The 27,795-nt window shown below is 48.1% G+C and overlaps 11 protein-coding genes across 11 annotated transcripts; 4 read left to right on the top strand and 7 right to left on the bottom strand.

The window, feature by feature from the left end:
- Positions 1-837: 837 nt before the first annotated feature.
- N7487_007961 (uncharacterized protein) lies at positions 838-4,855 on the top strand (the record flags this gene model as incomplete). The annotated part of the gene is made up of 2 exons (XM_056875691.1): positions 838-3,662; positions 3,901-4,855. The coding sequence occupies 2 exons, from the start codon at positions 838-840 to the stop codon at positions 4,853-4,855; spliced, it is 3,780 nt and encodes a 1,259-aa protein (XP_056727879.1).
- An 885-nt stretch (positions 4,856-5,740) lies between these two features.
- Positions 5,741-7,268, bottom strand: manF (putative endo-1,4-beta-mannosidase; the record flags this gene model as incomplete). The annotated part of the gene is made up of 5 exons (XM_056875690.1): positions 5,741-6,027; positions 6,080-6,208; positions 6,264-6,957; positions 7,011-7,045; positions 7,160-7,268. 5 exons carry the CDS (start codon positions 7,266-7,268, stop codon positions 5,741-5,743), a joined length of 1,254 nt encoding a protein of 417 aa, XP_056727878.1.
- Positions 7,269-8,659: 1,391 nt separating this feature from the next.
- On the top strand, positions 8,660-9,405 carry N7487_007959 (uncharacterized protein; the record flags this gene model as incomplete). Its single annotated transcript, XM_056875689.1, has 4 exons — positions 8,660-8,850; positions 8,903-9,067; positions 9,122-9,249; positions 9,305-9,405. The coding sequence occupies 4 exons, from the start codon at positions 8,660-8,662 to the stop codon at positions 9,403-9,405; spliced, it is 585 nt and encodes a 194-aa protein (XP_056727877.1).
- An 867-nt stretch (positions 9,406-10,272) lies between these two features.
- On the bottom strand, positions 10,273-13,059 carry N7487_007958 (lysophospholipid acyltransferase family protein; the record flags this gene model as incomplete). Its single annotated transcript, XM_056875688.1, has 6 exons — positions 10,273-10,497; positions 10,552-10,808; positions 10,866-11,853; positions 11,916-12,171; positions 12,224-12,442; positions 12,501-13,059. 6 exons carry the CDS (start codon positions 13,057-13,059, stop codon positions 10,338-10,340), a joined length of 2,439 nt encoding a protein of 812 aa, XP_056727876.1. The 3' UTR covers positions 10,273-10,337.
- Positions 13,060-13,384: 325 nt separating this feature from the next.
- Positions 13,385-14,555, top strand: N7487_007957 (pantoate--beta-alanine ligase PAN6; the record flags this gene model as incomplete). Its single annotated transcript, XM_056875687.1, has 2 exons — positions 13,385-13,421; positions 13,474-14,555. The coding sequence occupies 2 exons, from the start codon at positions 13,385-13,387 to the stop codon at positions 14,553-14,555; spliced, it is 1,119 nt and encodes a 372-aa protein (XP_056727875.1).
- Positions 14,556-14,868: 313 nt separating this feature from the next.
- On the top strand, positions 14,869-17,169 carry dbp7 (putative ATP-dependent RNA helicase; the record flags this gene model as incomplete). The annotated part of the gene is made up of 1 exon (XM_056875686.1): positions 14,869-17,169. One exon carries the CDS (start codon positions 14,869-14,871, stop codon positions 17,167-17,169), a length of 2,301 nt encoding a protein of 766 aa, XP_056727874.1.
- A 73-nt stretch (positions 17,170-17,242) lies between these two features.
- N7487_007955 (WD40 repeat domain-containing protein) lies at positions 17,243-18,632 on the bottom strand (the record flags this gene model as incomplete). Its single annotated transcript, XM_056875685.1, has 2 exons — positions 17,243-18,314; positions 18,382-18,632. The coding sequence occupies 2 exons, from the start codon at positions 18,630-18,632 to the stop codon at positions 17,243-17,245; spliced, it is 1,323 nt and encodes a 440-aa protein (XP_056727873.1).
- Positions 18,633-20,170: 1,538 nt separating this feature from the next.
- On the bottom strand, positions 20,171-20,570 carry N7487_007954 (uncharacterized protein; the record flags this gene model as incomplete). Its single annotated transcript, XM_056875684.1, has 2 exons — positions 20,171-20,304; positions 20,369-20,570. The coding sequence occupies 2 exons, from the start codon at positions 20,568-20,570 to the stop codon at positions 20,171-20,173; spliced, it is 336 nt and encodes a 111-aa protein (XP_056727872.1).
- A 1,101-nt stretch (positions 20,571-21,671) lies between these two features.
- On the bottom strand, positions 21,672-22,352 carry N7487_007953 (GNAT family N-acetyltransferase; the record flags this gene model as incomplete). Its single annotated transcript, XM_056875683.1, has 1 exon — positions 21,672-22,352. One exon carries the CDS (start codon positions 22,350-22,352, stop codon positions 21,672-21,674), a length of 681 nt encoding a protein of 226 aa, XP_056727871.1.
- A 553-nt stretch (positions 22,353-22,905) lies between these two features.
- N7487_007952 (Zn(II)2Cys6 transcription factor) lies at positions 22,906-25,096 on the bottom strand (the record flags this gene model as incomplete). Its single annotated transcript, XM_056875682.1, has 3 exons — positions 22,906-23,302; positions 23,361-23,525; positions 23,583-25,096. The coding sequence occupies 3 exons, from the start codon at positions 25,094-25,096 to the stop codon at positions 22,906-22,908; spliced, it is 2,076 nt and encodes a 691-aa protein (XP_056727870.1).
- A 647-nt stretch (positions 25,097-25,743) lies between these two features.
- N7487_007951 (putative MFS multidrug transporter) lies at positions 25,744-27,627 on the bottom strand (the record flags this gene model as incomplete). The annotated part of the gene is made up of 1 exon (XM_056875681.1): positions 25,744-27,627. One exon carries the CDS (start codon positions 27,625-27,627, stop codon positions 25,744-25,746), a length of 1,884 nt encoding a protein of 627 aa, XP_056727869.1.
- Positions 27,628-27,795: the final 168 nt, after the last annotated feature.

The following is a 27,795-nucleotide window of genomic DNA, read 5'->3' as shown; positions in this document are numbered from 1 at the left end:
ATTATGTCCAATATACTGACATGTTAGAAACCTCATCTAGTAATTTATGTGTTGTCCGATACCAGCCTCACTATTTATCAAGGCTAACCACACTAATTGGGTGAGATACGTCCTTTTGATATATCGCCTCGTTTTAATTCCCACATATTATTAGTGCCTGGCTCTCAATTGAACATGTCAGTCAAGTTTCCCCACTAATGCCTTGAATCGCCCGAACCCACAGTTTGATGCCCAATGTCATGGCGTCTCCCAACTGGTCTCGCTTCGGTTCAGAATGGAAGATGGGTGGATTCGGATCTTCTTTGTGCCCACGATCATTCGATACTTTTTGGTGCTCGCGTCTAATTGATGGCCCTCTCGCACATTGGGGGGTGTGGATGGGTATCAACACGCTAAGGGTCGGTCCGCTATTGTGCCCAGACAACGTTGGGATACTAATTTTTGAGAGATATTTTTTGAAATTCTTTCGGGTTCAGCTTTTTCTTTCCTTTTTTAATTTCCTAAGTCATTTGGTCTTATCCCAAAAATATCTACATTGTTTTCGTGGATCTTCATTCGTGCCCACTCTCCCAGTCAAACAGAGAGGTTTCAAGTCTCTGCCCGATCAAAGTCACTTCGGCTTACGCTTTCTAAATATTTCAAAGTCTTAATACTTCTCAACTACAGTCAACTTTTGGGCTATATCTTGAGGCATCGCCACAGGGCTGGTTGCAAATGTACAGTGCAGTCATCCCCATATGATCGGAACTATCACTCATGCTCCATTTAGTACATTGATCCTATTGGTAACACGTCTCTCAGAGGCAAGAAGTCTTGGGCACGCATCACTCTACCGCAATGGCCGCGGGCAGCAAGAAGTCTAAGGCCAAGGACAAGAATGGCAAGGCATCCACCAAGAAGGTTAAGAAGGGGAAGAGCCCAGAGGTCACAGAGACTCAGACAACCACGACAACTCCTGCTCCTGGCAGCCCTGAACTCACGGCGCAGGAACCAGAGCAAGTAAAAGACGAACCTGCTGTTGACAATACAGATATCGAAGTAAAGACACCACTTCCTGTATCAGCATACGAGGTATTCGACGACGACGCTACACCTCAAGACAGTTCCAACCCTGTCGCAGAACAAGAAACACCTGTACTTGACAACCCCGTATCAGCATACGAGGTATTTGACGACGAGGCTACACCTCAAGACAGCTCCAACCCTGTCACAGAACAAGAAACACCTGTCCTCGACAACCCTGTATCAGCATCCGACATACCTGACGACAACACTACACCCCAAGCCGTCCCCGACCCTGTCGCGGATCCAAAATCACCTGTACTCGAAACCCCCGTATCATCATACGAGGTGTTTGACCACGAAACTGCACCCCAAGATATCCCCGACCCCGTCGTGGATCAATCATCACCTGTAGTCGACAAGCCTGTTGACGAAGCACTGCCCTTGGACGAGCCAAGCTCGACTCAGCCTCCAATTGAGGACTCTGAAATCAAAGAGCCGCCTGTGGAAGAAGCGAGCTCGACTCAGCCTCCCATTGAGGACACTGAGATTAAAGAGCCGCCCGTGGAAGAAGCAAGTCCGGTTCAGCCTCCTATCGAGGACTCTGAAGCAAAGGAACCATTGGATGACCATACCAACCAAGATCAACCCAGTCAAGTCGAACACTCTGAAGATAAGACTGTAGTCTCATCACCGCCGGCTGATCCATTCTCCCCTGTGGCCGCATGTGTGCCCTTGCCTTCACCATCCTTAACTGAAGCACGGTACATGTCAAGTCCTTCCCAGGATAACCAAGCTTATTACGCTGGACAATCAGCGTATTCCCCTTACGCTTCACCCGTACCCTACTCGGTCCCAGCACCTTACGCTTCGCCAAGCGCCTACGCTTCACCAAACCCATACGCTTCGCCAGTGCCGTACGCTGCATCCCCAGTGCCGTACGCTTCGCCAAACGGCTACTCCTCTCCGGTACCCTACGCATCACCTGCGCTCCACGCCCCAGTGCCGTACGCTAGTTCCCAGGTGCCTTACACATCTGCACCTTACGCTGGCTCCCCTTACGCGGGCTCTCCAGTGCCTTACGCCTCACCAGTAGCTCACACTGCATCACCGGTGCCCAAAGTCAGCAGCCCTCTTGCACGTTCCCACTACCCTCAAATGTCTCCAACTATATCACCGACTGCAACTCCCCCACCTCAGAATCCACCAGCTGCACCGATGGCTCCTTCAGAAGCGCCTTCCATGCCCCAAAATGGACATGGACCGTATGCTCTCCAATCACCTGTCATGAGCTCTGCCGGAATGGTACCTCCTTATGGGCATTATTCTCCTCATCATCAATCGGAGGCCCATTATATGAACCGGAGCTACAGCATCCCAGATCCATCATATGCAGCATCATACCAGGCCCTTCAAAACCTGTCCATGGGCAATGGCCATCCCCTTGAGAATGGGTCTCCTCCAGAAAACGACGGTGAGCACATTGAGCTTCTTCAACGCATCCAGTCAGCCATTCCAGATATCAACCGTCTTCTTCATGGGTACCGCAGCACCCACAGCAAGCTCTCAAACCGGGAGGCTGAGATGAAGCACATTGGAAGCCAGCACGACCAAGCTCTGATGCACAAGGACTACTACATTGAAGCTCTGCAAGCTCAAATGAAGAAGACTGCCAATGAAAGTGCTGAAGAAGACGCCAGGTTGAAGCACACCATCAGTGAACTGCGTCTAGAACTCGGAGATCTGCAAGAGAAGCAGAAGGACCTCGAAGATGGCCTAGCTGTCCACCAGAAGACCAACGAGGAGCTTTCCGAAACCAAGGTCGAACTCGAGGGACAAATCAACAAGCTCAATGAGAGCATCAAGGAGTCAAAGGAAGCCCACGAGAAAGAGTTGGAGGCTCAGAAGGAGGAACGGGAAAAAGCTCTTGTCGCACAGAAGGAGGAGCTTACTGAATTGTTTGAGGAGATCAAGGCTGAGGATGAGAAATCGGCAGCCGAGAATCTAGAGACTCGTGAGCGCGAACTCCGCAGTGCACACGAAGCCAGCCAAGGTGAATGGGAGAAGGAGAAGGCCCAATTGCAGGAATCCTTCGAAACCCAGCGCACCGAGCTGGAGGCCACCAAGACAGAAGTGACATCCCAGATCGCGGCTTTGGAATCCAAGGAGACCGAGTTGCAAGCCCGACTCACCGAACTCGCATCAACACGCGAGGAACTGGCAGCCAAGCTGGCAGAGCTAGAAGAAACCCACCAGAAGAACGCCCAAGAGTCGGAAGAACTCCGACAAGGCCATGCTGGCGAATTGGACTCCTTGCGACAATCTCACGACGAACAACTCGCTGCTGCTGCCAAAGAATTGGACGAGAAGATCGCAGCCCTGGAAGCTCACTTCAATGAGAAAGAGCAGCTTTGGACCGCCGAGCGCGCTGCCTTGGAGCACCAACTCTCCGAGAAAAATAGCGAACTTTCCAGTGCTGAGCGAGAGAAGGAGAGGTTGGAAGGAGACAATATTGTCAAGGAGCAACATCTTCAACGTGCGGTGGAGGGCATGCGAATGACTATCGATAACCTGGGCTCGGATTGCGACAGGCTGAGAAAGACACTGTCCAGCCTGGGAGAGGCCACTGACCTCAGAAACACCAAGGGCGATCAATTCTTGTAAGTGAGCCTTTGATGCCCTATGGATTTGCCATTTTGTCTCCTTTTTTTTTCTTTCTTTTTCTTCTTCTTCTTCTTCTTCTTCTTTTGGTTTTCGTCTTTCTCCTAAAGACAAGTCATTCATTCTCGACATTTCCTTTGTTTGAACTGCATCAGCGTACAGCGGACATACATTCTCTTATAGACTCATGTTGATAACGATAAATGGACACGATCTAATAAACACTTTCGTCTTTAGCTTGGACTGCTTCACGGAGCTCTCACAGCTCATCCACAATCTATCCAAAGAACATTTCGGATATCTCCCCATCGATCCCCCCAAAGACATTCTTTCCAAGATCCCATCCGAACTTCCACCTTTCCTTGACAATACCCCAGCCTCTCGCGAACTCCGATGTGCCTACATCCAACACATCATCTCAAAAACCCTAACCTTCCGAGTCTTCCAACCCTTCCTCTTCACCCTGGGCCGACGATACGACAAAGCCGACACCTTCTTCCAGATGCTATCCATGGACATCCGACGCAAGTCCGTCCGCCGCGAGGCATTCTGGCGCCAGCAGACGCTAAAGGCAGCCTACACGACCTCAGACGCCAAACAATCAATCAACGTAGCAGCAGCAGTCATCGTCGACGAAATCATCGACCACATCAAGCACTTCGCCGATCCCAAGCACCTCGACTCCCTCCTAATCGGCGTCCGAAAGATCGTCAAGCTCGCTGCTGAGACTTGGAGACACGCACGTGTTGAACGTGAGCTTGTCCTCGCCAATTTCCCCGCTCCAGATGCAGAGAGTGTCTCGAATGACGGCTGGATGGAGTATGCTGCCAACAAGGATCAGAAACACACTCCATCAAACGAGCCTACTCGCCATGTTGTGTTGCGCACCTTCCCACGTATTACCCGCGAAGCTGCTCATGAGGACTTTGCTAGCGATGAAGAGAAAGCTACTCCGTGTGTTTACTCGCAGGGCGTTGTGCTGTACTCCGATTCACCGGTCATTATGGGTCGACTTCAGGAGTTTGCCAAGAAGTCTAACGATTCGCTGGCCACTGATTCGCCTCCCAAGACGCCCGTGGGCACTAGGGGTATTGAGAAGTTGGCACCGATTGATGTTTCCTCTCCGAAGGTTATGACTGTTCGGTCGGCTCCTACGAGTCCAGGTACAAAGGGTCAGTTTATGAGGTTGTGATTTCGGTTTTGGTGACTTCGATGTATTGTTTCTATAGCGCCTGAGCCATTTTTCATTTGTTTTTCTTATGTTGTTCCTTTCTTTGTCTTTTCTTTTTTTTGTTATGTTTTACCGCCCATCTGTTGTGAGATTTTTGTTGTAAACGTTTCAGCGGATTTGGATTCGATTCTTCTTATGTTGTCTTTATATTTGAGTATTTATAGCCTTGTTTGAAGATTGTATGTAAACAGCAACAATGTTAGCGAGTTAGAGAGAGAATAAGACTACTTCGTACCTGCACCACTTCAATATATATCACACATCATACATCATATTTAAACCATGAACCAAATAGCTTCAAATACATCCCGAGTTACAAAGGGAACCAGGTAGATTTAGCGTCTGTTATTCTGTGGGTTTGGAATGAGGGCAATGCTACTACGATGACAACGATTTCCATTTCAATCCTCATGATCCCTTCACCTTCGTAGCAACCATACTCACACAATTTTGCAGGGAACAGAAGCACCCTACATGCTTCCCTATAGGATTAGTTATATCTCCGATTATATGTATATTCCAGACGACTTCTTCTAACATTTTATTAAGGGATTGAAAACTCTGGTCTTCAATATAGGGCTTACTATAAATTAGATAGAGGGTAACGCCAGCCTTATATCCATCTTTAATTCTATCATAATTTACTATTCACCAATTTTCGACACATTTTATGTATTCAATTCTGGTAAGCTATAACACAAAGGGGAGCAATGTACCGCCAGCGGCATGCATCCCCTATACGAGTTGAACGGAGCTATTTAGCATTGAACGAAACCAGAGATTGAAGAGTCCAACTGATACCCGCGCAGATCGATCCCCCAGCACAGTACTCAGACATCTCGCCGTTTAAATCTGGCTGACATGGTCAGTGACAGCGCACTTCCAGTCGTCAGTGCCATAGTAGATGGTGTAGTCATCGTTGGGAGAGGGACCAGAGGACAGCTGCTCGCCATACTGCCAGAAGAGATCAGCAGCGTTGGTAGCCAGGGCGGTCTTCTGCCACTTCAGCGAGTCGGAGCAGTGGTCGTTCTTGATGCCATACTCCTCGAACAGGCAAGGCTTTCCAGCGGCGTCGCAGATCTTGGCATGGGCCTCAATCCACTCATTGCCCCAGGAGTTATCGGTGATACCCCCTAGGAAGGGTTAGTCTGCTGTGTGTTCAGGATTCTCAGAGGGTATTCTTACAGTCAGCCACGTAGAGGTGGTACACTCCAAAGTCAACATCAGGGGCCGCAAGGTTCTTAGCGAAGTCGCTGCCTTCGGAGGTACCGTACGGGTAAGAGCCATCCGATCCGACAGTTAGGCCCATGCCCTCTATTTCACTGGTTAGAATATATCAACAGTTTTATATATCTCGGGGGACACAAACCTTCACCGGTAGTAACCATGTGGTTAGAATCGAGGGACTTGATGTAGGAAGAAGTCTTGGCTACCCAGTTAGCGATAATGTCGGTGTTGCAGCCGGAGCAGCGAGGCTCATTAGCCAACTCCCACGCAAAGACGGCAGAGGAAGTCTTGTAGCGAGAGACAACAGCCTTGATGTACGCCTGGTACACGCTCTGGATCTTCGCATCGGTGTACCATCCGGTCTTATTGCCACCATAAGCATTGACGTAGGCATTCATACCACCGTAATCATCCCAAGAGTTCACAAAGGGAATGATAAGCTTGATACCGTACTTCTCAGCAGCGGAGACAACGTAGTCAAGACGCTCCAGACCATCAGCACCAGTGTTGATGGTAGTAGTACCGGTGGCCTTGTCGTGGAGCTGGAAGTAGACGGTACCAGCCGCCGGGACAGTGTTCACATCGTTGAAGCCCCAAACCCGCAGAATCTTGAGACCGGACTCCTTCAGGTTTTTGAAGACGGAGTCAACATCCGCATCGTTTGTCTGGAATGGCAACCAGTACGAGTTCGTTCCAGCGAAGTACTTGGTCTCGCCATCAATGTTGAACTTCTTGCCATCCACCTTGGCGAAAGAGCTGCTGCCAGAGGTGGGACTAGCGCCTAGGGGGTGGACGAAACTGCAGATGAAGCCGAAGACACAGTAGAGGTAGGCCTTCTGATTACAGAAGCAACAGTCGAGAAAGTTGATGCTGCGGCCGAGCTAGTTACAGCCACGCTAGACGAAGCCGAGCTTGTCGAAGTACCTATGAGAAGATATTAGTTCGAAGCCAACAAATACAACGAGGTATTGCGCATCCTACTTGGCTCGCAGTGACTGAACCATTCATTAAGATAGACGCAAGACCATCCGGACTCACAGGTAGTCGACCCGCTGTAGGAGATACCTCCGCAACGGTCCCAAGGGCCGAGTTGCGCGGAAGCCGCTCCTATCGCAGATAGAATAGCAAGGGAAGACACGGAGCGCATTCTGTGTTACAAAAGAGTGACGAGGGGTGAGAAGGTTGTAAAGAATGTTGTTGATCTGGGAATGAGTGGAATTGAAGGCATTGCGAGCTACTTTATATCTCCATCCGGATGGAGACTCTCCTATTGTTGATCTCTATAATCCAAGGCTTGACAAGGACCCCTTGAAACCCTAGTTCAATAATTTTATAAGAATCTTGGTGATAACTTGTCGAAAAGAATACGGAGTATCGAGACACACAACACACAGAGTACAGATCGACGGCTACGCCCGGGATTACCAGAGTTTTTCACTTTATCTGCTGACAATCGTTCTATCAATCGCGCCCCACTATACTTCGTTACATGAATCAGTGCTAACTAGTGTTAGTCCTTGAAGGAAATTAATTCAAAGAGTCAACCCCACTTTAACCCTTCTCAGGTCGATCAAGGCGGACCTCCTAAGATTCTTAATACATATCCGTGCCTAATCGGGTAATTTCCGTCTAAAGGGGCGTGAATGGCATAAATCGAAATGAACGCAAAGCTTAAACGGAGTCTCGAACCTGAAAATCACAGATCTAAACCTTAACGGTCAAAATCGTTTTTTAATAAAAAGTCGTTAACTGAGTTGTTGACTCCCTAGACCCTGTCAACGCATGAAAAGGCGCAAATGCGGACCCTCCGTACGGCGAGAAATCCCCCGGATTACCGTTTATGGCGTTGCGGAATGCGGGGTGCATCTCAGTGAAGATGTTATTTTTCTTAAAATATCCTTTACATATAATATTATAGAACATAGAGAACAATATTGATTTCAGCCTCTTGAGATTGTGTATGTCACACTCTGTACGGAATAGAGTGGATATAATTAGGGTTTGAGACATCCTCGTCAAGTCAAACACCTAACTTTGGTCCGAGAGACCCCACTGGCTCTTTGAATTCAATTCTAGAATCAGACAACATTCGATAATTTATTCGGCCTGGTCGGATGTAGGGTATTGTCTCAAGTAGACATATGTCAAGAGTATGGAGGGTAATTTTAGAGTAATCACGCTAGTCAAGAAAGCCACAATCTCCAACAATCTCGATTTGGCCACGGATGACAGAAATGGTCTGATTGATGAAGAATCAAGGCCAAATTGGGTGGCATTGGGCGGCATCAATGCTGAAGAAACGAGCATCAACAATGTGGAAATTGGGTAATTTGGGTAATCAAAAAAAAGTCTCACTTTTGGAGCTTGAAGATATACTCAGGTTCAACAAAGTATATCGAGCTTCACTAGTATAAAGCCTCCCGACCTAGCCTCGTTTTTGGATACTTCATTCAAGCGATCAGTCTCTCATTCTTTATCTCAATCTCTAGCTCTCACATTCTTTAGTTCTCTCATTTACATTACCATCTTCCGGTCAAGATGAAATTCTCCCTTTCGTGTGTTGCTGCTCTCTTCGCGGCTACGGTGCTGGCCACCCCGATCCCCGACGATGCGCTCGCCAAGCGTGATGATCGTGGTCACTACACAGTCTCTGGTCTCGGATGGCACAAGAAGGCGATCCTCGAGGCTGGTGGCAACACTCTCGATATTGCCATTGCCATGCTCGAGATGTAAGATTCCAACCATAGCACACCACTGTATAATATTGACAGTCAATTACAGCGAGGATATGAACACCGGCCACTATCCCTATGGTGACGCCAAGACCTACGACGCGGCAAACTTTGGTCTGTTCAAGCAGAACTGGGGTCTGCTCCGCGTCTGTGCCTCCCGCTACGGCTTTGTTGGAAAGTCCGAGTCGCAATGGAATGATGGAGCGATCCTCAAGTAAGAAATCTCTAGATGATATGATGATTTGAATGACGACTTACCTTCCGAAAGCTCCAATGTGTACGCCGATGTCGCTTCCCGCTGGGACTGCCAGAACTACTACGGCTACGACAAGTGGTTTGCCGGCCACCGCAACGGTGCTAGCGGTCTGAACAACCCTTACACCCAGGACATCCAGAGTAAGTTTTCAAAGATTTGGCTACAATTGTGATAGCAATGCTGACCACTTCACAGACTACAAGTCGGCTGTCCAGTGGATTCAGAAGCAGATCGACAGCAACGAGTCCTACAAGACGGACGATACCCGCTTCTGGGTTAGCGTTGTTGCCATCTAGGCAAAATGCGAATTTGAACCCTCCACACCTTTGGATTCTATCTATAGTCTTCGCTCACATGATGAATCTGAAGCTGGTTGCGTTGGCCCATCCAAAGTTCTAAGTAATATGACTATTACCTAGTTCTTTTGTGATTGAACAATGCCACAACGCTATGTGAGGGTGGATATGGCGCGGGGAATGGCCTACTTTGAGTGTATAAATAGAAAAACCATGTAGTTATCAAATGTTATCCTTGGTATCGATACATGTCTTGTCCGTCTTTATAGCACCCAATGGGGGCTTTCTCGTCGTATTCTCAAGTTGACCACATCGTGACATAAGCAAAATCCTTAACACTATCATAACGTGTTGGTGTATCAAGGAAATTTAACGAATGTAATATATACGATTGGATCATGTAAAGGATTCCAAAATCTAGAATATAGGGACGAACGCACTTTTGTACAAAGAGTCCTTCTTCAGTCAGTATTATGGATAATAGGAGCGCACGCCACTTGGAGGAATAGAGTTGTATATATCTAGTAGCGAAGCTTTACAGTATTGGCTACGTCGTTAAACCCATGATAGGCTAAATAAAAAACGACAAAGAAGAAAATGGGGTCAAATATATATATGTGTGTGTGTGCGTGTTCGTAAAGGAATACAGGGTGAAAAGGAAAACAAGGGATAGAATATTTGGAAGAAGTGCTGATATATATATTTAATGAATCCCACCTCTACTTGTAAAATATAGGCTAAAATTTGATGTACTCTCCGCTTGAGGGCTCTGGTTGGATGAGTCTGATCGGTATGATATCCTCATCTCATACACCGAGGATGTTTTTTGCGAAAGCATGTGCATTTAAACTATAAATCTGACACTATGTAAGACGAGGTAGATATAAAAGCAGCCTGTACAATGTACGTAAATGGGTATAAAAAGGGAATGACTAGAGCTTTGCCTCAGTTCCAATTGCATTCCGGCGCATTTTCCGGGACGATACATCGGCAGGCACCGGAGCCGCGGCATTTTGGAACAGCTTGCGTCCGACAATATCAGACATAGTAAGAACGCGCGAGGAAACAGTTGCACCATCCCGACGGTTTTTGCTGCAAAAGGTTAGTCGTATATTGGCGGAGATGATGTGATTAGAATGGACTCACCCCTCGCGACGGGACTGTGCGATCAATTCAACAAAGTCCCACAGTCGACCACCGGCCATAACCTTCCCAGTATTCTCATCACGCCGAGGTGCCCATTCAGGAGCCAGCTTGAGAGACGGACCGGCACGCGATCCTTTGTTCTTCGCAACTAGGATAATCCCCTCTTCTTCAAATCGTTGATAAGAGTTTTTGAGAGTCTCTTTGTTGACAGCCTCGAAGTAGGAGAGGTCACCTTGGTGATATAACGTTTTACCGAGCTGCGAATGTGAATATTAATGAAATGGTCGGTATAGGCCGGGGGAAGAAAAACTCACAATCTGAGCACTATCTTGTGCTTTCTTAGAGTCGATCCAAACCTCCTTCGGTCCATCGAGAGGCGGCGTCAGCCCAAGAAGGGACACTGAGCCAAGCCAGGACGCCTCGATGAAAGGCCAGATTAGGAAGCAGTAGAAGTCATAGTTCTCGCGACCACATAGTCGCTCAGCCTCGCTCAATTCAACGTAAACTGGTGTCCCGGACTCGTCACGGGTGATTTTGATCACATCATCCTTCTCCAGTCCACGCAAAGTTTTATCCAAGTTGAGAGCCAAGCCCTCAGGCGGGAAAATGAACTCACCGCGGAAAATCTGAGACAGGAATGAGACCTGTTTCTTCAAATCTTCATAAGTGATTCTTTGATTGGCGGGTCCGCCACCTTGCTTGATCTTTGTGTACATAGCCACAGACACTAGCGCTTCAGTGATAAAAAGGTGAATGAGCATGTTCCGGTAAAAGGAAAGTTGGAAACGATCCACCGCATAGTATGTTGGCTCGACTAGACCCGAAATCACACCAACTAGTTTGGGTCCTAGGACTTCTAGCGCACGGTCGACAACAGTCTCCGTTGGCGAGTGATAGAAATGTGCGACCCTGCCACCTTTGGCTCGTACCCGGTCGCAGAGCCAGTCCAATCGGCGTACCAGTTCAGCCTTTCCAACTCCCCGGCCGCGTAAAGTCAAGAGCACAGTTCCCACAAGGGCGGTTGGCATCATCACAGACACGTCGTTGATATCGGACAGAACCCGATAACCGAATGTTCTTAGAATGCGGCCTCGATCAGTATAGCTAAGTTTATTATTGATGTCGGTGCTGGGGCGATCTAGTCGCGTGAGCTGCTGGCCAATGAACTCTCGAAGACTCCATGGCTCGTGGAAACGAACATCCACTCGCCCTAACTTCAGGGACAAAACCGAGGATGAAGAAATGAAATCAGCCAAGTTCTCCTTTGCTTTCGGTTGGCCAAGAAGCTCGCTGATGTATGACCTAGAGAATTGGTCAATGTCAATGTTCATCAAAAGGGTCAGAGTGCCAGCGGAGTGTCATACTCAGTCTCAATGACCTTGTCGTATTGAGTGCTCACGGGACAGATGACTAGGTCTTCAACCCGACCGGATAGTATACTGTCCATAATGAAACTCAAGATTCCAAACTTAGGTGAAAGCAGTTTTCCAGTTCTGGACCGACCGCCTTCAATGAAGCATTGGAAGTTGAAGCCTTGTTGAAGGAGGGTATCGATATAAGCTTGCACCACAGTATTGTACAAGGGATCGTTTCCAAAACTGCGTCGAATCCACATAGCACCTACACAAGGTTAGTAATAGCTAGAAGCTAATGGAATTGTCTTGCAACCGACCTGCATGTTGTAAGAAAGCGCCCAACAACGGGATATTGAGATTGTCACCCGCGACAATGACTGGCAAAGAAATGCCGAGACGGTAACAGATAAGTTGAAGGGAGACATAATCCACATGGGACTTGTGACAAGGCAGGAAAACAATCGACTGCTTCTTTTTGGCAGCAGTTTCGGCTACAGATCTTAACCGTAAGACTTCTTCACTAGATACGTGGATTCCTAAGGTGAATTCCGTTTAGCATTGACTCGTGATAGAAGTATATCGGAGGAAATTTACCCTGATGGTACGCGCGAGTCAGGAGCTGTGTGCACATATAATATGCACTCCGAATAAAGGTTTTGCTTTCCATCTTGCAAATCATGTTTTCCATCATTGTATCCACAACTTCCCGAAGATTATCCTCAATCTCCGTTCGGCGACGGGCTCGTTTGTCGTCCAGTGTTATACCTTCATTGATTGCTAGCAATCCTTCCTTCTCTTCGACCACGAGTCGACCATTCGCCAATTCAGTGATTTTGTTTTGTAGGAGTAGGCTGCCCAATATGGAGGTCTTCATCCTTTCGGAGAAGCCTGAATAGAAGATCGGTTGGCCGATAGGTTCGTCATACGCACGCCAGCCTGTGCCCGACATGTACAGGCTCACTTCGCGGAGAAAGTCGAAGGGGTTCTCGCGAAATCGCGCCATATGGCGGACAAGGTTGCGCTCGGTGATTTGTTCATCTTGGGTTTCCGGACCTCCAGTGAAGCCTGACGGGTGGATTGTCAACTGTGAGTTGACGATTTCCAGATCTGGTGCCGAGTGGTCATCGGCAATAGCCGACTTGCGAGACGGCATTTTAGAAGGGGGAGGAGCGAGAATGGTTATACTTCAGGTCAGCTCACGAAAACAAGGCTTGGTCCATGGAAGGAAAGGAGAAGATGAATCAGATGGGAAGCTCAAAAGCGAAGAGGTGCGGGACCAAATCATAGCTTGAACCCTCCCCCCAAGCTCTCAAGCGCCAACCGGCAGATCGCCCCCCGGATGTTTTTCGGATTTCCCCAGAAATGGGCCGAGGCAGGTCACGTGTTCTTGTCTGAGAAGAGCCCGGAGCTCTCATCCCACGTTTCTCAGATGTTGACGTACATCTTGCATTGAGCTTATTCATCATCTTTAGGCAAGCATGTCTCGCTTGGTAAATGGAGCGAGGTCGTTTTCGAGTATGTATCTTTCGTGGAAATTCTAGCTCCAGATAAGCTCACTTTATCCCAGCGACGGCTCCATCTCTCTTTGCCGGCGCGACCGCGGCTTCGCAATCTGTTCGCCAACCATCCAGCTTTCAAGTCTTCCGCGATGTTCCCTCAATCCGGGGACTCCGGCGCCAATTGTTGCAGAAGGACCGGAGTGTAGGCTTTGTTCCTACCATGGGTGCGCTCCATGAGGGTCATCTCTCCCTAATTCGACAAGCTGCTCGCGAGAATACAGATATTTTCGTCAGCATCTTCGTCAATCCCACGCAATTTGGAGTCACCGAAGATTTGTCCAGCTACCCGCGCACCTGGGATACGGATGTTGAGAAATTGGAAAAGTTGAACGAGGAGCTCGAGCGATTGGGAGAAAATAGTGCAAGTGCCGGGCGCATCACTGCCATTTTCGCACCGACCTCGAAGGTCATGTACCCTGGTCTACCCCCTTCATCAGAGGTTGATGGATACGGCTCGTTTGTCACAATTACCCCGCTGTCCACTAAACTGGAGGGCGGTTCGCGTCCGGTATTCTTCCGGGGTGTGGCGACAGTTTGCATGAAGCTCTTCAACATCACAACCCCCGATCGTGTGTACTTTGGCCAGAAGGATGTGCAACAAACCGTGGTAATAAAGCGTATGATAGAGGATTTCCATGTTGGCACCGAACTGCGAATCATTGAAACTACGCGGGAACATGACGGGCTGGCGCTGAGCTCGCGGAACGTCTACCTGGGTGACCGGAGACGAAATATCGGCCTCACCATCTACAAGGCGCTGAAAGCCGCCGAAGAAGTATACCTGGGCGGCAAGAACAGTCGGGCAGATATCCTTGGGGCTGCTCACAAGGTGGCAGATTCTGTCCTTTCCGCACAAAAATCCCTTTCACCATCCGAGAGAGCACTTTACGAGGTCGACTACATTTCTCTCGCCGATCCTGACACCCTTGACGAGCTGGAAGTCGTTGACCCAGCTAAGGGCGCCGTTCTAAGTACCGCATTCAAGATGGCACCGCTGGAAGAGTCCAAACCAGGCGAAGACTGTGGATTGGGCGATGGCAAAGTCCCTGTGCGACTGATTGACAACCTCATTTTCGGTCCTCGTGCTTGATACTATACCAAACACCCAGTAATCAACATCTAACACTTTAGCATAGCATGGTTTGCAAGCAAGTCAGTTACATACATTCCCCAAAAACATGCCCCAAAAGCAAGATAGACATCAAATATTCAACTATATCCCTCCATTTATTTTCGCAGTTCAATGTAAACAAAGTAGGGCAAATCCTTAGGGCGGAGAAAATTTGCCTGAGAGCCTGGAAGTCTTGGCGCCGAAAAAAAGTCTCGAAAGCTTTTGGATCGCCGGTTCAACAAAAACTTTCACAACTCCCCTCCATTTTCACCGGGGATCACCATCTTTCAAAATGGCCGACGATGGAATGCTTATGAACTTCAGTATTGGTGACAGTGTCATCAAACCTGAAGCAAAGTTCAAAGGAGGAACATGGCGAGACCGACTGACCGCAAAGAAGCGCTCAGCCCACCGAGTATCCGAGAAAGGACCCGGAGATGGAGAAGCAGCTGCGCGCAATGCGGCATCCAAGAACCCGAACCAGATTCAACTCGGTACACGGCCCGTGAAAAGACAAAGGACTGAAGACACAGACTCGTTCAATCGCCCTAGCGCCCCGCGCTCTGGTGGTGATCGACGACCACAGCAACACCCACGAGACCCCCGCCAGTTCATTTCTTCCCTCTTCAGTAGCAACCCCGAAGCGCGCAACCCCGAAGAACCCAAGGAGGAGAGGGATGCAGAAGATGCGAAACCGACTAATGCGCCGCTGATCGACGGGCTGGATACCTTTACGAATTTGGGCCTGTCTCCTAATCTTGCAGCGCATCTGCTGACGAAGCTCGAGCTCAAGGCGCCGACAGCTATTCAGACAAGCTCAATTACACAATTGCTCAAGGAGGAAAGCGATGCTTTTATCCAGGCCGAAACTGGTTCCGGAAAGACTCTGGCTTATCTTCTGCCGCTGGTCCAGCGGATTATGGACCTCTCAAAAGCGAAGAATGAGCATAACGATACCCAAGTTCACCGAGACAGTGGATTGTTCGCTATTATTTTGGCACCTACCCGTGAACTGTGCAAGCAGATCTCCGTCGTGTTGGAGAATATCCTGCGCTGCGCGAACTGGATTGTTTGTGGAACGGTGATTGGTGGAGAGAAGAAAAAGTCAGAGAAGGCACGGTTGAGAAAAGGATTAAACATTCTTGTCGCAACACCTGGTCGATTGGTAGACCATCTCGACAATACAGAAGCGTTGGACGTCAGCAATGTGCGGTGGCTCGTGCTTGACGAAGGTGATCGCTTGATGGACATGGGCTTCGAGGAGGAGTTGCAAGGCATTGTCAAGAAACTCGACGCTAGACAACGGCCGAGTCGCATTCCCAGTGTTCCTACGCGCAGGACGACAATTCTGTGCTCTGCTACGCTGAAGATGAATGTCCAAAAGCTGGGAGAAATCAGTTTGAAGGATGCGGTACATATCAAGGCCGACCCGTCCGACGAGGATGACGAGAAGTCAAATAAGGAGGAGGAAGAGTCATTCCGCGTCCCCGCCCAGCTCAAGCAATCGTACGCGATTGTTCCGGCTAAGCTACGTCTAGTCTCATTAACAGCCTACCTGAAGAGGACGTTCATGCGGAAGGGATCAGTGATGAAGGCGATTGTTTTCATGTCTTGCGCTGACGTGGTCGATTTCCATTTCGAGCTATTCTCAAGGAACCAAGACCGCGAGCAAAAAAGGAAGAGTGACGAAGAAGAAAAGGATGGAAAGGATGAGAAGGACGAAAAAGATGAAAAAGACGAAGAAAAGGAAAAACTGTCACCCCACGGCACTATTGCTCCCGGTAGAGCCTTTTCGACCCCGACGAATCCGGTCATCTTGCATCGACTGCACGGCTCCCTTCCTCAGAATGTTCGAACCGCCACTCTCGGGTCTTTCGCTCGCAGCACTGAGGCTTGTGTCATGATCTGTACCGATGTGGCTTCGCGTGGTCTGGATTTGCCCAACGTGGACTTGGTCGTCGAATACGACCCGGCCTTCAGCTCTGACGACCATACTCATCGTATTGGTCGTACTGCCCGTGTGGGACGAGACGGCCGTGCCCTCATCTTCCTCCAGCCTGGCTGCGAGGAGAACTATGTCGAAGTCCTAAAGCGCGGCTACCGCGATGGAGGCAAGGCGCTTACCCGCACTGATGCAAACGAAATTCTCAAGCGTGGCTTTGGCGGCAACGACAAGAAGAAGAATTGGGAGGAAAAGACAACCGATTGGCAGATAGACGTGGAGCGTTGGGCACTTGATAACCCAGAGTATTTGGAAATGGCTCGACGGGCGTTCCAGTCCCATGTCCGAGCCTACGCAACCCACACCTCAGCTGAACGGAGCATGTTCAACATTAAGGAACTCCACTTGGGTCATCTTGCGAAGAGTTTCGCCCTGCGCGACCGACCAGGCAAAATCAACGTCCCTGGTCTGCGGCCTGGACAAGAAGACACCAAGAAGGACTTCAAGGCAGCGCGAAACGGTGTTGCAGGCAATAAGAGAAAGGCTGAGGATGATCCATCTTCCACAAATGTTACGGACGAGGCTGCTCGCAAGATGAGAGCCAAAATGAGGGAGCATATGTCTGGAGCTAACGAGTTCAACTTGGCTTGATCTTTTGCTCTGTGGACTCCTTCAAAAAAAAAAAGCATGGTCGCATGGTTGTTTTGTAGCATTAGCATTTATCTCAGTAGATATCCCATAATGAAATCTTCCCGTCCTTGGACCCAGCCGCTAGCCAATGAGTTTGTTGTACTTTTTGATTCCGTTGTTGGTGCACTGTTGCAAGAGAGTAGTCGCGTGCGTCGACGGCCGTCTCTCCTGCTGCGCACTGGTCTGCATCCCGAGGTTCTTGTTTTTCAGACTCAGCCGATGAAGGCACTAACGAAGACATGGTATCAGTTTCCCCGAGCGCTACAGAATAACAACCATCCTTATGCCACTTCAGAACAGCCAGCTCTTTCATGGTCTTTCCGGAGTACACCCGGATCCTGCTGTCCCAGCCAGCAGTAGCAAATATCTTCCCATCCGATCGGATCCGTAGACCTTGCTGGCCTGAATGCTTTGTGTTGACAATCTTCAAGGGGGATTCTTCTTTGTAGCCAGCGGTAGGGATATAACCTGCAGACCCAATGCTGGGGATGGGATGCTTGACGATCAGAGCATCTGCAGAAGAAGAGATGAAGCACCCATGGGAAGGGGCAACATCTAAAGAAAGAACCGGCTGGGAATGAGGGCGACTAGCATAAAGCTTGTCCCATTTCAAAGGGTTGTTGCTTATATGCTCACGCTCAAGACTCGCCGATTTGAGAGCTTCACGATGAACGAAGACCATTACATGGCCATCTTCATATGCAGAGGCGACGTAGAGCTCTCCAGAAGGTGACACGATGAGGTTTACAGCCATCAACATCCCAGTTTTGGTTGATTGATCAGAAGGAATAGTACTAATTCTGCGCTCAGATGGTAGGTGGAAGATATCGACTCCACCAGAGTCCAAGGCATTGGGTACTGCGAAGAGAGTGTTTTCTGGTTTTCCAGATCTGGATGGAAGCTCAGGAAGCCCATCTGAATTCACAAATGCCATTGAGAATGCACAGAAATTGAGCGCATTCACGGGCAAGGAGTGGAGTAACCACGGTTGTGGTCTACTTCCTGCCAATGCGGATTCCGTCGCATCCACTGGAAGCACTTTATCGAGGAAAGATTCATCCTCTGGTCGAAGCTTCCACACACATAGTTTGTGATCGCGGCCATGTCTATTGCAGATGTTAGTAGGATGGCCGATACCCCCGGTGCTAGAGCGGGGTGGATGAATCATCATACGTGTAAATCTCAGTTGCACCTGAGCCAACATCAAAGCCTCTGGCCTCCAAAATGGCTCCCTCGTGGGCCTTCCATGCCGTCACAGGGCGTTTGGTGACCAGGTCCCAAACAACAATCCAGCCATTAGCGTCGCCGGATACAAGCCGTAAATTGTGGCTGTAGATGTGCAGTGCATGAATCGGAGAAGCATGTCCACGAAGGATGTATATTGGGGTAGCTGGAGATTGAGTTTGTACTGATTTGGTGTCCATCCCAAATGCTTTGTGGCTATTGCTTGTTGATCGATATCTTCTAATCTTCTATCCTGTACCGGTAGAGGTGCCTTGTGGAATTGCCTGCTTACACCGCCACACTTCAGCCTCACCTATGGTCGTGATCTATTTAGCGTCTATTTTTAGACCTTTATGGTTTGTATGGCTGTCAGAAATAGAATACAAAGCAAAATGGGTTCAAATTTCAAAATGCAGGAAAATCCGCTGGCCAACAAGTGCTGGAATCGTGGCTTGAAGCGACGAACAACATGTATGGTTGGTCTCTTGCCGCTTTAGCCACCTCTTGCCGCTTTTTGATCACCGGTCCTGTTTCCATCTGGTAACTACATAGTTCACTGTAATACTTCGACAACCCCTAACAAGACATATGTATTCAATTGTAATCCACAACATTAAGAGTGAAAAGGAATACACCAGGCAGCGTGTAATATCAAAATTAGACCAAGACACCATACCATGTACGTACTAGTAGCCCTGTAGTGTGACAGATGAATATGTGATCATTCACAATACGGACGCTTTAGCTATACTACTACCGGATGAGCCCAGCATTCTATAGACTACACAATTGATATAGTATGACCAATCTTAGTATTTTAACAGGCACTAAAACTTGTGGCTCCCAGATGAATAAGCCTGAACTAAAGAAAGGAAGTTCGACAAATGTAAAGTAAAAGAATTGTCTTGAAAACCTAGGTATAATATTGAAAGGGCGGACTTTCATTTAAAGGACCCCTGCTCCGCTTAGTATAGTGGATCAAGTGAGATCAGTATCGGATAACAGTTAAGTACGAGGTACCGAGTATTATATATCTACCCATAAGAGTATGCAAGGTTCTGAAAGAATATAACTATCCCAGAGTAACTGGCGAAGATAAATATATGTGTAGCCTCTGAAGACATATTAAACCGCCCATGCATTAAAGACATCGATTCCCAATAGGACCGGATGGAAAGATAAGATCCGGAATACGCATCAGCTATGAGGGCAACTTTCGTCAATGGATTCATCAAACTTGGGAACAGACTCCCGAGGAACCTCGTATGGTACCGCCCCCCGGTTACTTGGACTGTCAGATCCCGAGGTCGAAGTCGAACGTTCATTCTCCTTGCATCAATACCCGTCCGATCAAATTTAGGGTTTATCATCGCTGTGTTGAAGGATACGAAACAACATTGGTCCCTGCAGCCTAGTTCCTACTAATAGGACATAGTAATAGTCCTCGATAGAGGATAGCCCGCGGCGATACTGACGTGGTGCTAAGAATTCATATTATATTTCTGTTCCCTGCTCTGTCAAGACACAAGTCTTTAGTATATAGCCTTTCCGTAAAGATTATCTACTTGTTTACTTTACTGAAAACATTAACATCTACATATCTATGGAATATAGTAGAGCGCACTGTATAATATTTTATGTACTTTCAACAGGAATATATTCTGTAGGTTTACACCATCACAGCGCAAGGTAATCTGGTTTTCGCGTCCCGTACAAATTGATAAAGAACGATTTCAAATCACTCAAGCCCGGCTGGGAGATCACTTTCATCTGGCCCCTCATTGTACTTGTTCATGGTTCTAGGCTTCGCATGACGAAGACGATCTCCCCTCATGATATTGGATTTGTTGATTGCTTCCCTTTCGTCCTCCTCTAGACCCTCTGAGTTAGTGGCCTGATGCTTCAGAATTCACCTCGGGAAATAACATGGACTTACCAAGCTGCTGATCAGAATTGGAATATGGAGGTTGCATTGGATCTTCAAATGACTGTTCATCTTCTTGGACGGGGACTTGATCTCTCAAGTTTGACTTGGGCTCTCCGGCATATGAATTCTCTGTGAAGTCCTCAGTCACGGGCGAAGGATCATTTTCTCTCTCGTAATTATCTTCTGCGGCTCTTTCGGTAGGGTTCGACATGTTGTATTCTGAGTGACTTATGTCCAATGCTTCAATGTTATACACATGGAAAGGAAGTATAGGCGTCCGGAAAATATACTAGTTGTTAGAGGATTCCAAGACCTGTTATTCATACCAGTCATTACAAAGTCAGAGCTTGGCCCTGCTACTTATTGTCCAACTGCTCTGACGTATGGAGTATGTAATTCACAGTCCATGGCAAATATACGTCGCTATGATCGATTGTTCAAATTATTAACTACCTCGACATATGAAGTCATAAGCCACGCGATATTGACTATTGTGGCAAGTATTGGGCTAATAGAACTATGAGGCTTGACTAGAAGTTGCGAGAAGGTGGCTACTCAATGAACAAAAGTCAGTACCTGCTCATCATCTTCGACTCCGCCAAAGACCAATACTCCATTTGAATATACGAGCTAGTAATGCCTGCGCCATATACTCGGATCTAGTCAATGAAAGTGCAACACAAGTTTGCTTCTTAGAACCCCAGGAAATAGGACCGTTGACAAAACGAAAGGCAAAACCAGAGATTCAAAAGCTACTTACAGAGTGAGGACTAATATGATTAGTATCTAAGTATACTGACATACGAAGTTGTTAGTTGAACCAAATGTATTAGTCAATCGTACTCAGCAGGTAGCGAAACAGACGTTTGAAGGGCTGTTCACGTTGGGTCCCCGGGTTGCGGGCGTACTATGCTAACTGAATAGTTACATAAGAGATATCAATCACCTCGTGTCCCAAGAGTCAACCATACACAGGTTTGCCAACCTTTTATTGGCAGAGTTTGAAATCTGCAGCTGATGCAGTTTTGGTGGCAGAAACCAGCGGTTAAACGGGGTAGCGACTGGCGAAGGAGAGCAGTGACACTTTTCCCGAGATAGGCAAACTGAAGATCCACGGCGGATATCTTCAATACTACATAGTCCTTATAATATCGTGTCCTACTAGCCCCTAAGTAGATGGAAGGTTCCAAAGTTCTATGGAAAATAACGCTGACCAATGAGAGGACTAATTAGTAGTGGAGGATCCATCTATGGCTTTTCCCACAGCATATAATCCAAATAACGGGTAACATGGTCTATTACTATAAACAATTTATGAGCGCGATATACGAGACATCATAATCAGCCCTTTTCTCTCCGTATACTTCGCTGAGCTCAGATCCTTCGGAAGAAGATTCTCATCTCCATTTGCGATGAGAGCTTCGACAAGAGTCGCCCTCCCCGCGTGCGAAAACCCAAGACGTCGGTACAATTCCACCGTGACATCATTCCCCGCCTTGACGATGAGCCGCACTTGGACTTGACGAGGAAATGATCGGTATGAACTGAGATGACTAATAGCCTCCTGGCACAATTTGCCCCCAAGTCCGTGGCCGCGATGCTCCGGGAGCGTAAACAAGCTCAGCATCTGCCATCGCTCTTCCTCTTCGTCGGATTTCTGTGGTGGTTGGCCAGCTTCGACAGGTAACTCGAAATCAGCCCTGGATGAGGGCCCTCGCAAAGTTACCTGGCCGATCCATTGGGTGCTATCGGGAGATGATGGATTAAGATTGAGTGGTGTTGCGGCACAAATAAAGAGTTCTCGATCGGGAAGAGTGAGACGATCTATCCAGTCGTTATCGGCGAAGGCCGCTTCGATATCATAAGTAGATGAGAAAGAGTCTGGTGAAGTCTTCAACGCCTTTAAGCGTAGGTCTCGATATTTTTGAGCGGAGACATCGATTCCGTCTGTCTTAGAGACCCGGAAGAATGAGTATGTATAGTTGGAAGCCATAGAAAGGACTTGAATTCAGTATGTGCATTTCATCGCAGTATAGTGCTCATTGAACATTTATCTGTTATAATTTTGTGACTCAGATGTGGTAAGCTACGGCCAACTTGAAGTTGGCCGATATCCATCGCTCACCGGGGGAAGGGCTGATCCACTTTTCTAGGTTCAAAATCTCCACTATCGGCGTTATAGAGTATTCTCTACCATCCGATGCCGAAGCTGCTTATGCCAATCAGCTAGCGAATGGACCTGAACGAAGTCCTGACCCAGAGTTATTACGGATTTGATCGCGTCTATCCTCCGAGAGTAGAAGCAGGAGAATCAATCCTATGGGCCCTTGGAACTGGCAAATGGGATGCGACATGTGAAGATGAATATGGAGAAAAATGGATGAAGTAATAGTTTGGTAGTCTTTAATTTTAACCACAATCCGCGGTATTCTCAGGATTGATCAGTCGAGAAAGAATAATCCATGGATATTCATAGGGTATAAGCACCGTGGACGTGCGTGAAGCTAGGCAATAATAATTCATGATTCGTTAAAGTGTCCAAAGCATCATATCAGATCAAATGTTCCGTAGTGATACTGATTGAGTGCATGTTGGTGATGAGGTGGCACATAATATGCTTGATATGGGTGGTTCTCCAATGAGAAGTCACCCGTAGTCAACAAAGGGTTGTGTGGGCTCGGGGATGGGCCTGGGTGATTGGAGATCGATAGAGATGGGTCTAATTCATAGAAGTGATTGTGCATTTGGGCTGGCGTTACCGTGTGCGGGTGGGAATCGGCCCAGCTCCAAATTTGTTTGAGATCGTTTTTGATTGGTTCAGCACTGCTGCCAGTCACTTTAGTGATGGCATCGAAGATGCCGAGTACCTCCTCTTGGGCCTCTCGTGTATCCAAGCACTCTGCAGCAAGTACAAGAAAGCACAGGGATATATCGGCCACGCCTCTGTTCAACTGATCAGACACAGGAATTTCTGCAATTTTGGTCATGGCTTTGTACTGACTGGTCTGTAGTGTGGGCAATAAGGCCGCACATTTCGTGCGCATGGCTGCGTTGCATTTTCCGCATATTTTCATCGAACTCTGACTGGAAAGGGTGTGATTTCGTCAACAGGATACGACTGGCGTGATAGAATAATCGAGAAACAATGGCAGATCGATTGGCGAGCCTGAATATATGAGTTAGCAAACGGGGCGGCGTGAATGTAAGATAATAGAGCACATACCAAACTTCAGGAAAGACCGAGTTGGAACTTGTTTGCCATGGCTGCAGATGACCGAGGGGTACAAGGGATCTAGGAATAGATTTCGCCCATTGCTCACACCACCTGTTGTGGGTGATCCATTCCTGATCATTGGGCTGGATGGCCCGCACCGCATCATCACTTAAACCATGAGATGAGCGGGAAGACGCTTGGAAAGTCATGACTCTCGCGAAAATATAAAGTATCCGATGATGCCATAGATCTTGATTTCCCCCACTGGTGGCCTGTGAATGATCCATGTCCATGTTGACACCCCAAGTGTTTGGATCCCAAGACAATGTCCAATTATATCGCATACAGTTCAGGAGCTCTGCACTGACGCTGATCCTAAAACATGCCCCACCTAGCCCGGGGGTTTTGGCAGTCCAGCCACATTCTCGGATCAAAGCCCGGGAGCCGGCGTTGTGATCTCCATTGTGCCTTGACCGGGTTTGCATGGTTTCGAAGAAGCCGAGGGCAAGTGCTGCTGTTGCGCAGAGTACAGAGTCACGGTTAGGATCATGGATTGCATTCAGAAGGTCCCGAGTCGCTGCGTCATAATAATGTGCCGCTTTTTCATCCCCATAAGAAGGGTTTACAAAAGAACGATGTCGAGCCCCACACGCGAGAAACGCATTTAGCAATATAGGCTCGCCAATGGCAAAACCAGGAAGAATGTGGGAAAACTGCATTTTGTGAGCAAACTGTAAGAATAGAGAGTTAGGAATGTTACCCACGTGGTTCATTTCATCCATTATGTCCATCCGCGGACCAACGTCTTCCATGAAAGTTCTGAGAAGAGAGACCTGCTCAGGGTCGGTGAGAAAAGCATGATATTCATGTTTCCCAGCCAATTTCCGCGCGAAATGGGACGTTCCGTGCGGGAGAAGTTCATCTCCAGGTACCAAGTGAGACTGATGCCAGGTATCAGTTCCAACGAAATCCGCTGCATTTGGATGGGGGACATCGAAGCTCAGCGGGTCAAACGAATGTGCCACGGATTGAAAGAGATTTGTCAAATCATCATCTCCCATAAAGTCAAAGTCATGGTGTGATTGTGTGTTCTCTTGTACAGGACTCTCCGGCTGGATGGGCGGGTATATCTCGAATCCTCCCACATACAGAGACGCGATCAAACGCGAGTCATCTCGAAATGTCACTTTCGATCCGGGGGGTCGAGCGATGATGTGTGGAGGTGCTACAGTTTGTGTATCAATGAAATTGAGACGAACCCCACGTCGACAGATGCGATCCGACTTGCGACAATTGAGACATCGGCCCACGGCTTCGTCACATTTTAAATGTCTTTGACGACAAGTGAGGCAGCCTGTGCGTACTCTTCTAGCTTTGGTGTCTGGCGCATCTGATGATTTCTTGCGGCTGGACCTGGGTCGGGGTGTGCTTTGTGAATCGCTTGCCTGGCTCTTTGGAGTGGATGTCCTCGTGCTGACATTGGGCGACTGCGGCTGCGCCTTCGCTACTTTTCGAAGGTTCATATTGCCGATGAACTGCGACCTTGGCTTTATAACGCGACTATACTTCTAATCTCCGGCGCCAACTGGAGTTCCAACCGACAGACGTTTCCCGAATACACACGATACCGTTGTAGGTTCTACCCAGATGGCCATGTTCGTTGTCGAGTTGCGATAGGAGAAGTTTCAAAATTATATCCAGCTAGAGAAAAAGAGAATTGCGACCGTCTTTGGGATTGGTGTAGCTTTGAATCCAACTACCAGGCGGCGGCATAGGAGGGGTGGCAAAAGAAGGATCGGCGAATAACTCTGGAGGGCGAAAAGAGGTCAGCTGAGGATTATCATCCGAAAGCGCAAGCACTGAATGAATATACTCACTAGCCCCTTGCTTGACCACACAGACGTCTCGAAGTTGCGGAGAAGTGGGTGGATGTCAAGTTAAAGATCGAGTCAAGAAAAAAAAGGTGGGCCGCTTTGCCAAGATCGCCGGTATAGGAGTACGAGGATAGTAATGCACATGTATTTATTTACATCAACCAAAAAAATATACATATATACAATCAAGATAAAGTACTCGAGTACTTATCACACAGGTTATCTGCAACGGGCTGAAATTTGCAGCTAATATAGTTTGTCCTGGACAAAACACTGAACCATCCCAGATTCACTGTCTAGGCTTTTCTTTCCAATCGCGGTAGCTGGACTCGGGCCAGAAATATTAACATGATGACTCCCCAGAAGGCCGCAGATATGAAGGTCAGTTGAAGAGCTGCAGAGTATGACGTAGTGACTGAGTTGTTATTAGCAAGGTCAAAGTGAGTCGACGCTCCAAAGAAATAGAACACACCTTCTCGCCGATGGATGGGATCCAAATGAGCAATAGTATCAACAGATTTGCGGACAAGTGCAATGATATGATTCTTCTCAATGCCAGTGACGTTGTTGTTAAGGTGGTATAAGAGACTATTCTGGAAGATCCAGCTGCTGACAGCCACACCCATCACGGCGCCCAGGCTTCTCCACAGCCCCAGAGTGGTTGTTGCGACAGCCTGATCTTTTTTCTCACTAGTTGCGAGAATGCCTACCATCAGGGCGGGGAATGCGAATCCCTGACCTAGACTAGATAATGAGATGCAGATCATGGAGAGTGGCTCAGAGGTGTTAATGCCCATGGATGCAGCTGCAAATCCACCTATCACCATGAAGAATACACCGATGATGACAAAAGGTTTGAGATGTCTGGTCCAGTTAATCATGAACCCAGTGCCCACACTAGAGGCAGTGACAGCTATGGAGGAAGCCAAAAGGCGTAGACCAGAATCAGTCGGGCTGGTCAGCTTCACGGCCTGAAAATACAGCGGAGCGTTGAACAGCATGGTGTGTAAAGACATGGCGGCAAAGAAATTGCCAAAGATAATACTGGCTCGAGGATTCTTTGACATGAGCTCAATTGGTAGCACAGGCCGTGGGACATACTGCTCATAATGCACCAGGATAACTCCTAGGACTAACGATGACACCAGGGAGATGATAATGATCGGATGGCCCCAAGGATAGACATTCCCTCCAAAGTTCAGACCCAGGATCAAGAGAGTCACACACATAATCAAGATGATCGATCCCAATATATCAATACTCCGGATTAACTGCCAGACTTTCATGCGTTCCATTCCAGTGTGTTTAATACCAAGGTCCGCCGGGACTGTCCAAGCGGCTGCGATAAAGTAAACGAAGATGAAAGGCAGTTGGATGAAAAACGCACCCCGCCAGCCGATATGATCACATAGGTAACCACCAAAAGCAAGGCCGAGGCTACCACCGATGCCAAGACACAGGTTAATGTATGATTGGTAGACCCCGCGATACTCGAGATGTACCAAGTCACTCGAGATGATCTGACCGATGGAGAACACACCGCCAGCACCAAGCCCACAAAGGGCGCGAGCAGCAATAAAGCCACCGATATTTTGCGCCAGGCCACAAGCTGCTGTCGTGAAGAAGAACATGGCGATAGAGAAGAGATACACAGGCTTGCGGCCAAATGCATCAGAAATACGTCCAAAAAGAGGCATAAATGCGGTCGAGGTCAACAAGAAGGCCGTTGATAGCCAGGAGGCTGAGTTGGCTGCATTGAAGTAGGAAGTGATGACTGGATGACTAGAGGCCATGAGGGTCGAGTCAAAGAAGCCGATCATGTAGCCGATCATGATGCCGCCAAAGATGATCCAGAACCTTGTGGGCGAGACATCGATGAACCTCGAGGCGTAATCTTTCTCATCTTGAGTTGAGATTCTCGGCTCTTGGTTGGGAAAGCCAGCCCCAGAACCCACCCCGACACCAAGTTCTTCGGACGCAGAGCTCGCACTGGATAGACAGCGACTGTGAGCTTCTTCGTCCGTATCTGTGGATGAGCGGGCTGATTCAACATCCGTTGCGGAATACGAGATATCATGGTAACTCGTCTTCTGTTGGACGGAATTATTGGGTAGGAGTGGGGTGGCCTCTGAGGGGCAAAAATTAACTGCTTGCCCCTCGTGGTCGCCAATAATAGGCATTTTTTGTAAAAAAACAAATGTATGAAAATTATTGCATAAGACCGAAGATTCTGCAAGCACGCAATGTAAGTACAGAAAACGCCATCAACAACGACTCAAGGGCTTCGGAAGCAGTGGTGACAAAGGAAAAAGAAAGAGAGAAAGAAAAATACGAGCCTAAGAAAATAG

Source organism: Penicillium crustosum (assembly GCF_028827405.1).
Source record: "Penicillium crustosum strain IBT 35664 chromosome Unknown utg000003l_segment0_segment0, whole genome shotgun sequence".
Lineage (NCBI taxonomy): Eukaryota > Fungi > Ascomycota > Eurotiomycetes > Eurotiales > Aspergillaceae > Penicillium > Penicillium crustosum.
This window is presented reverse-complemented; position numbering and strand designations above follow the sequence as displayed.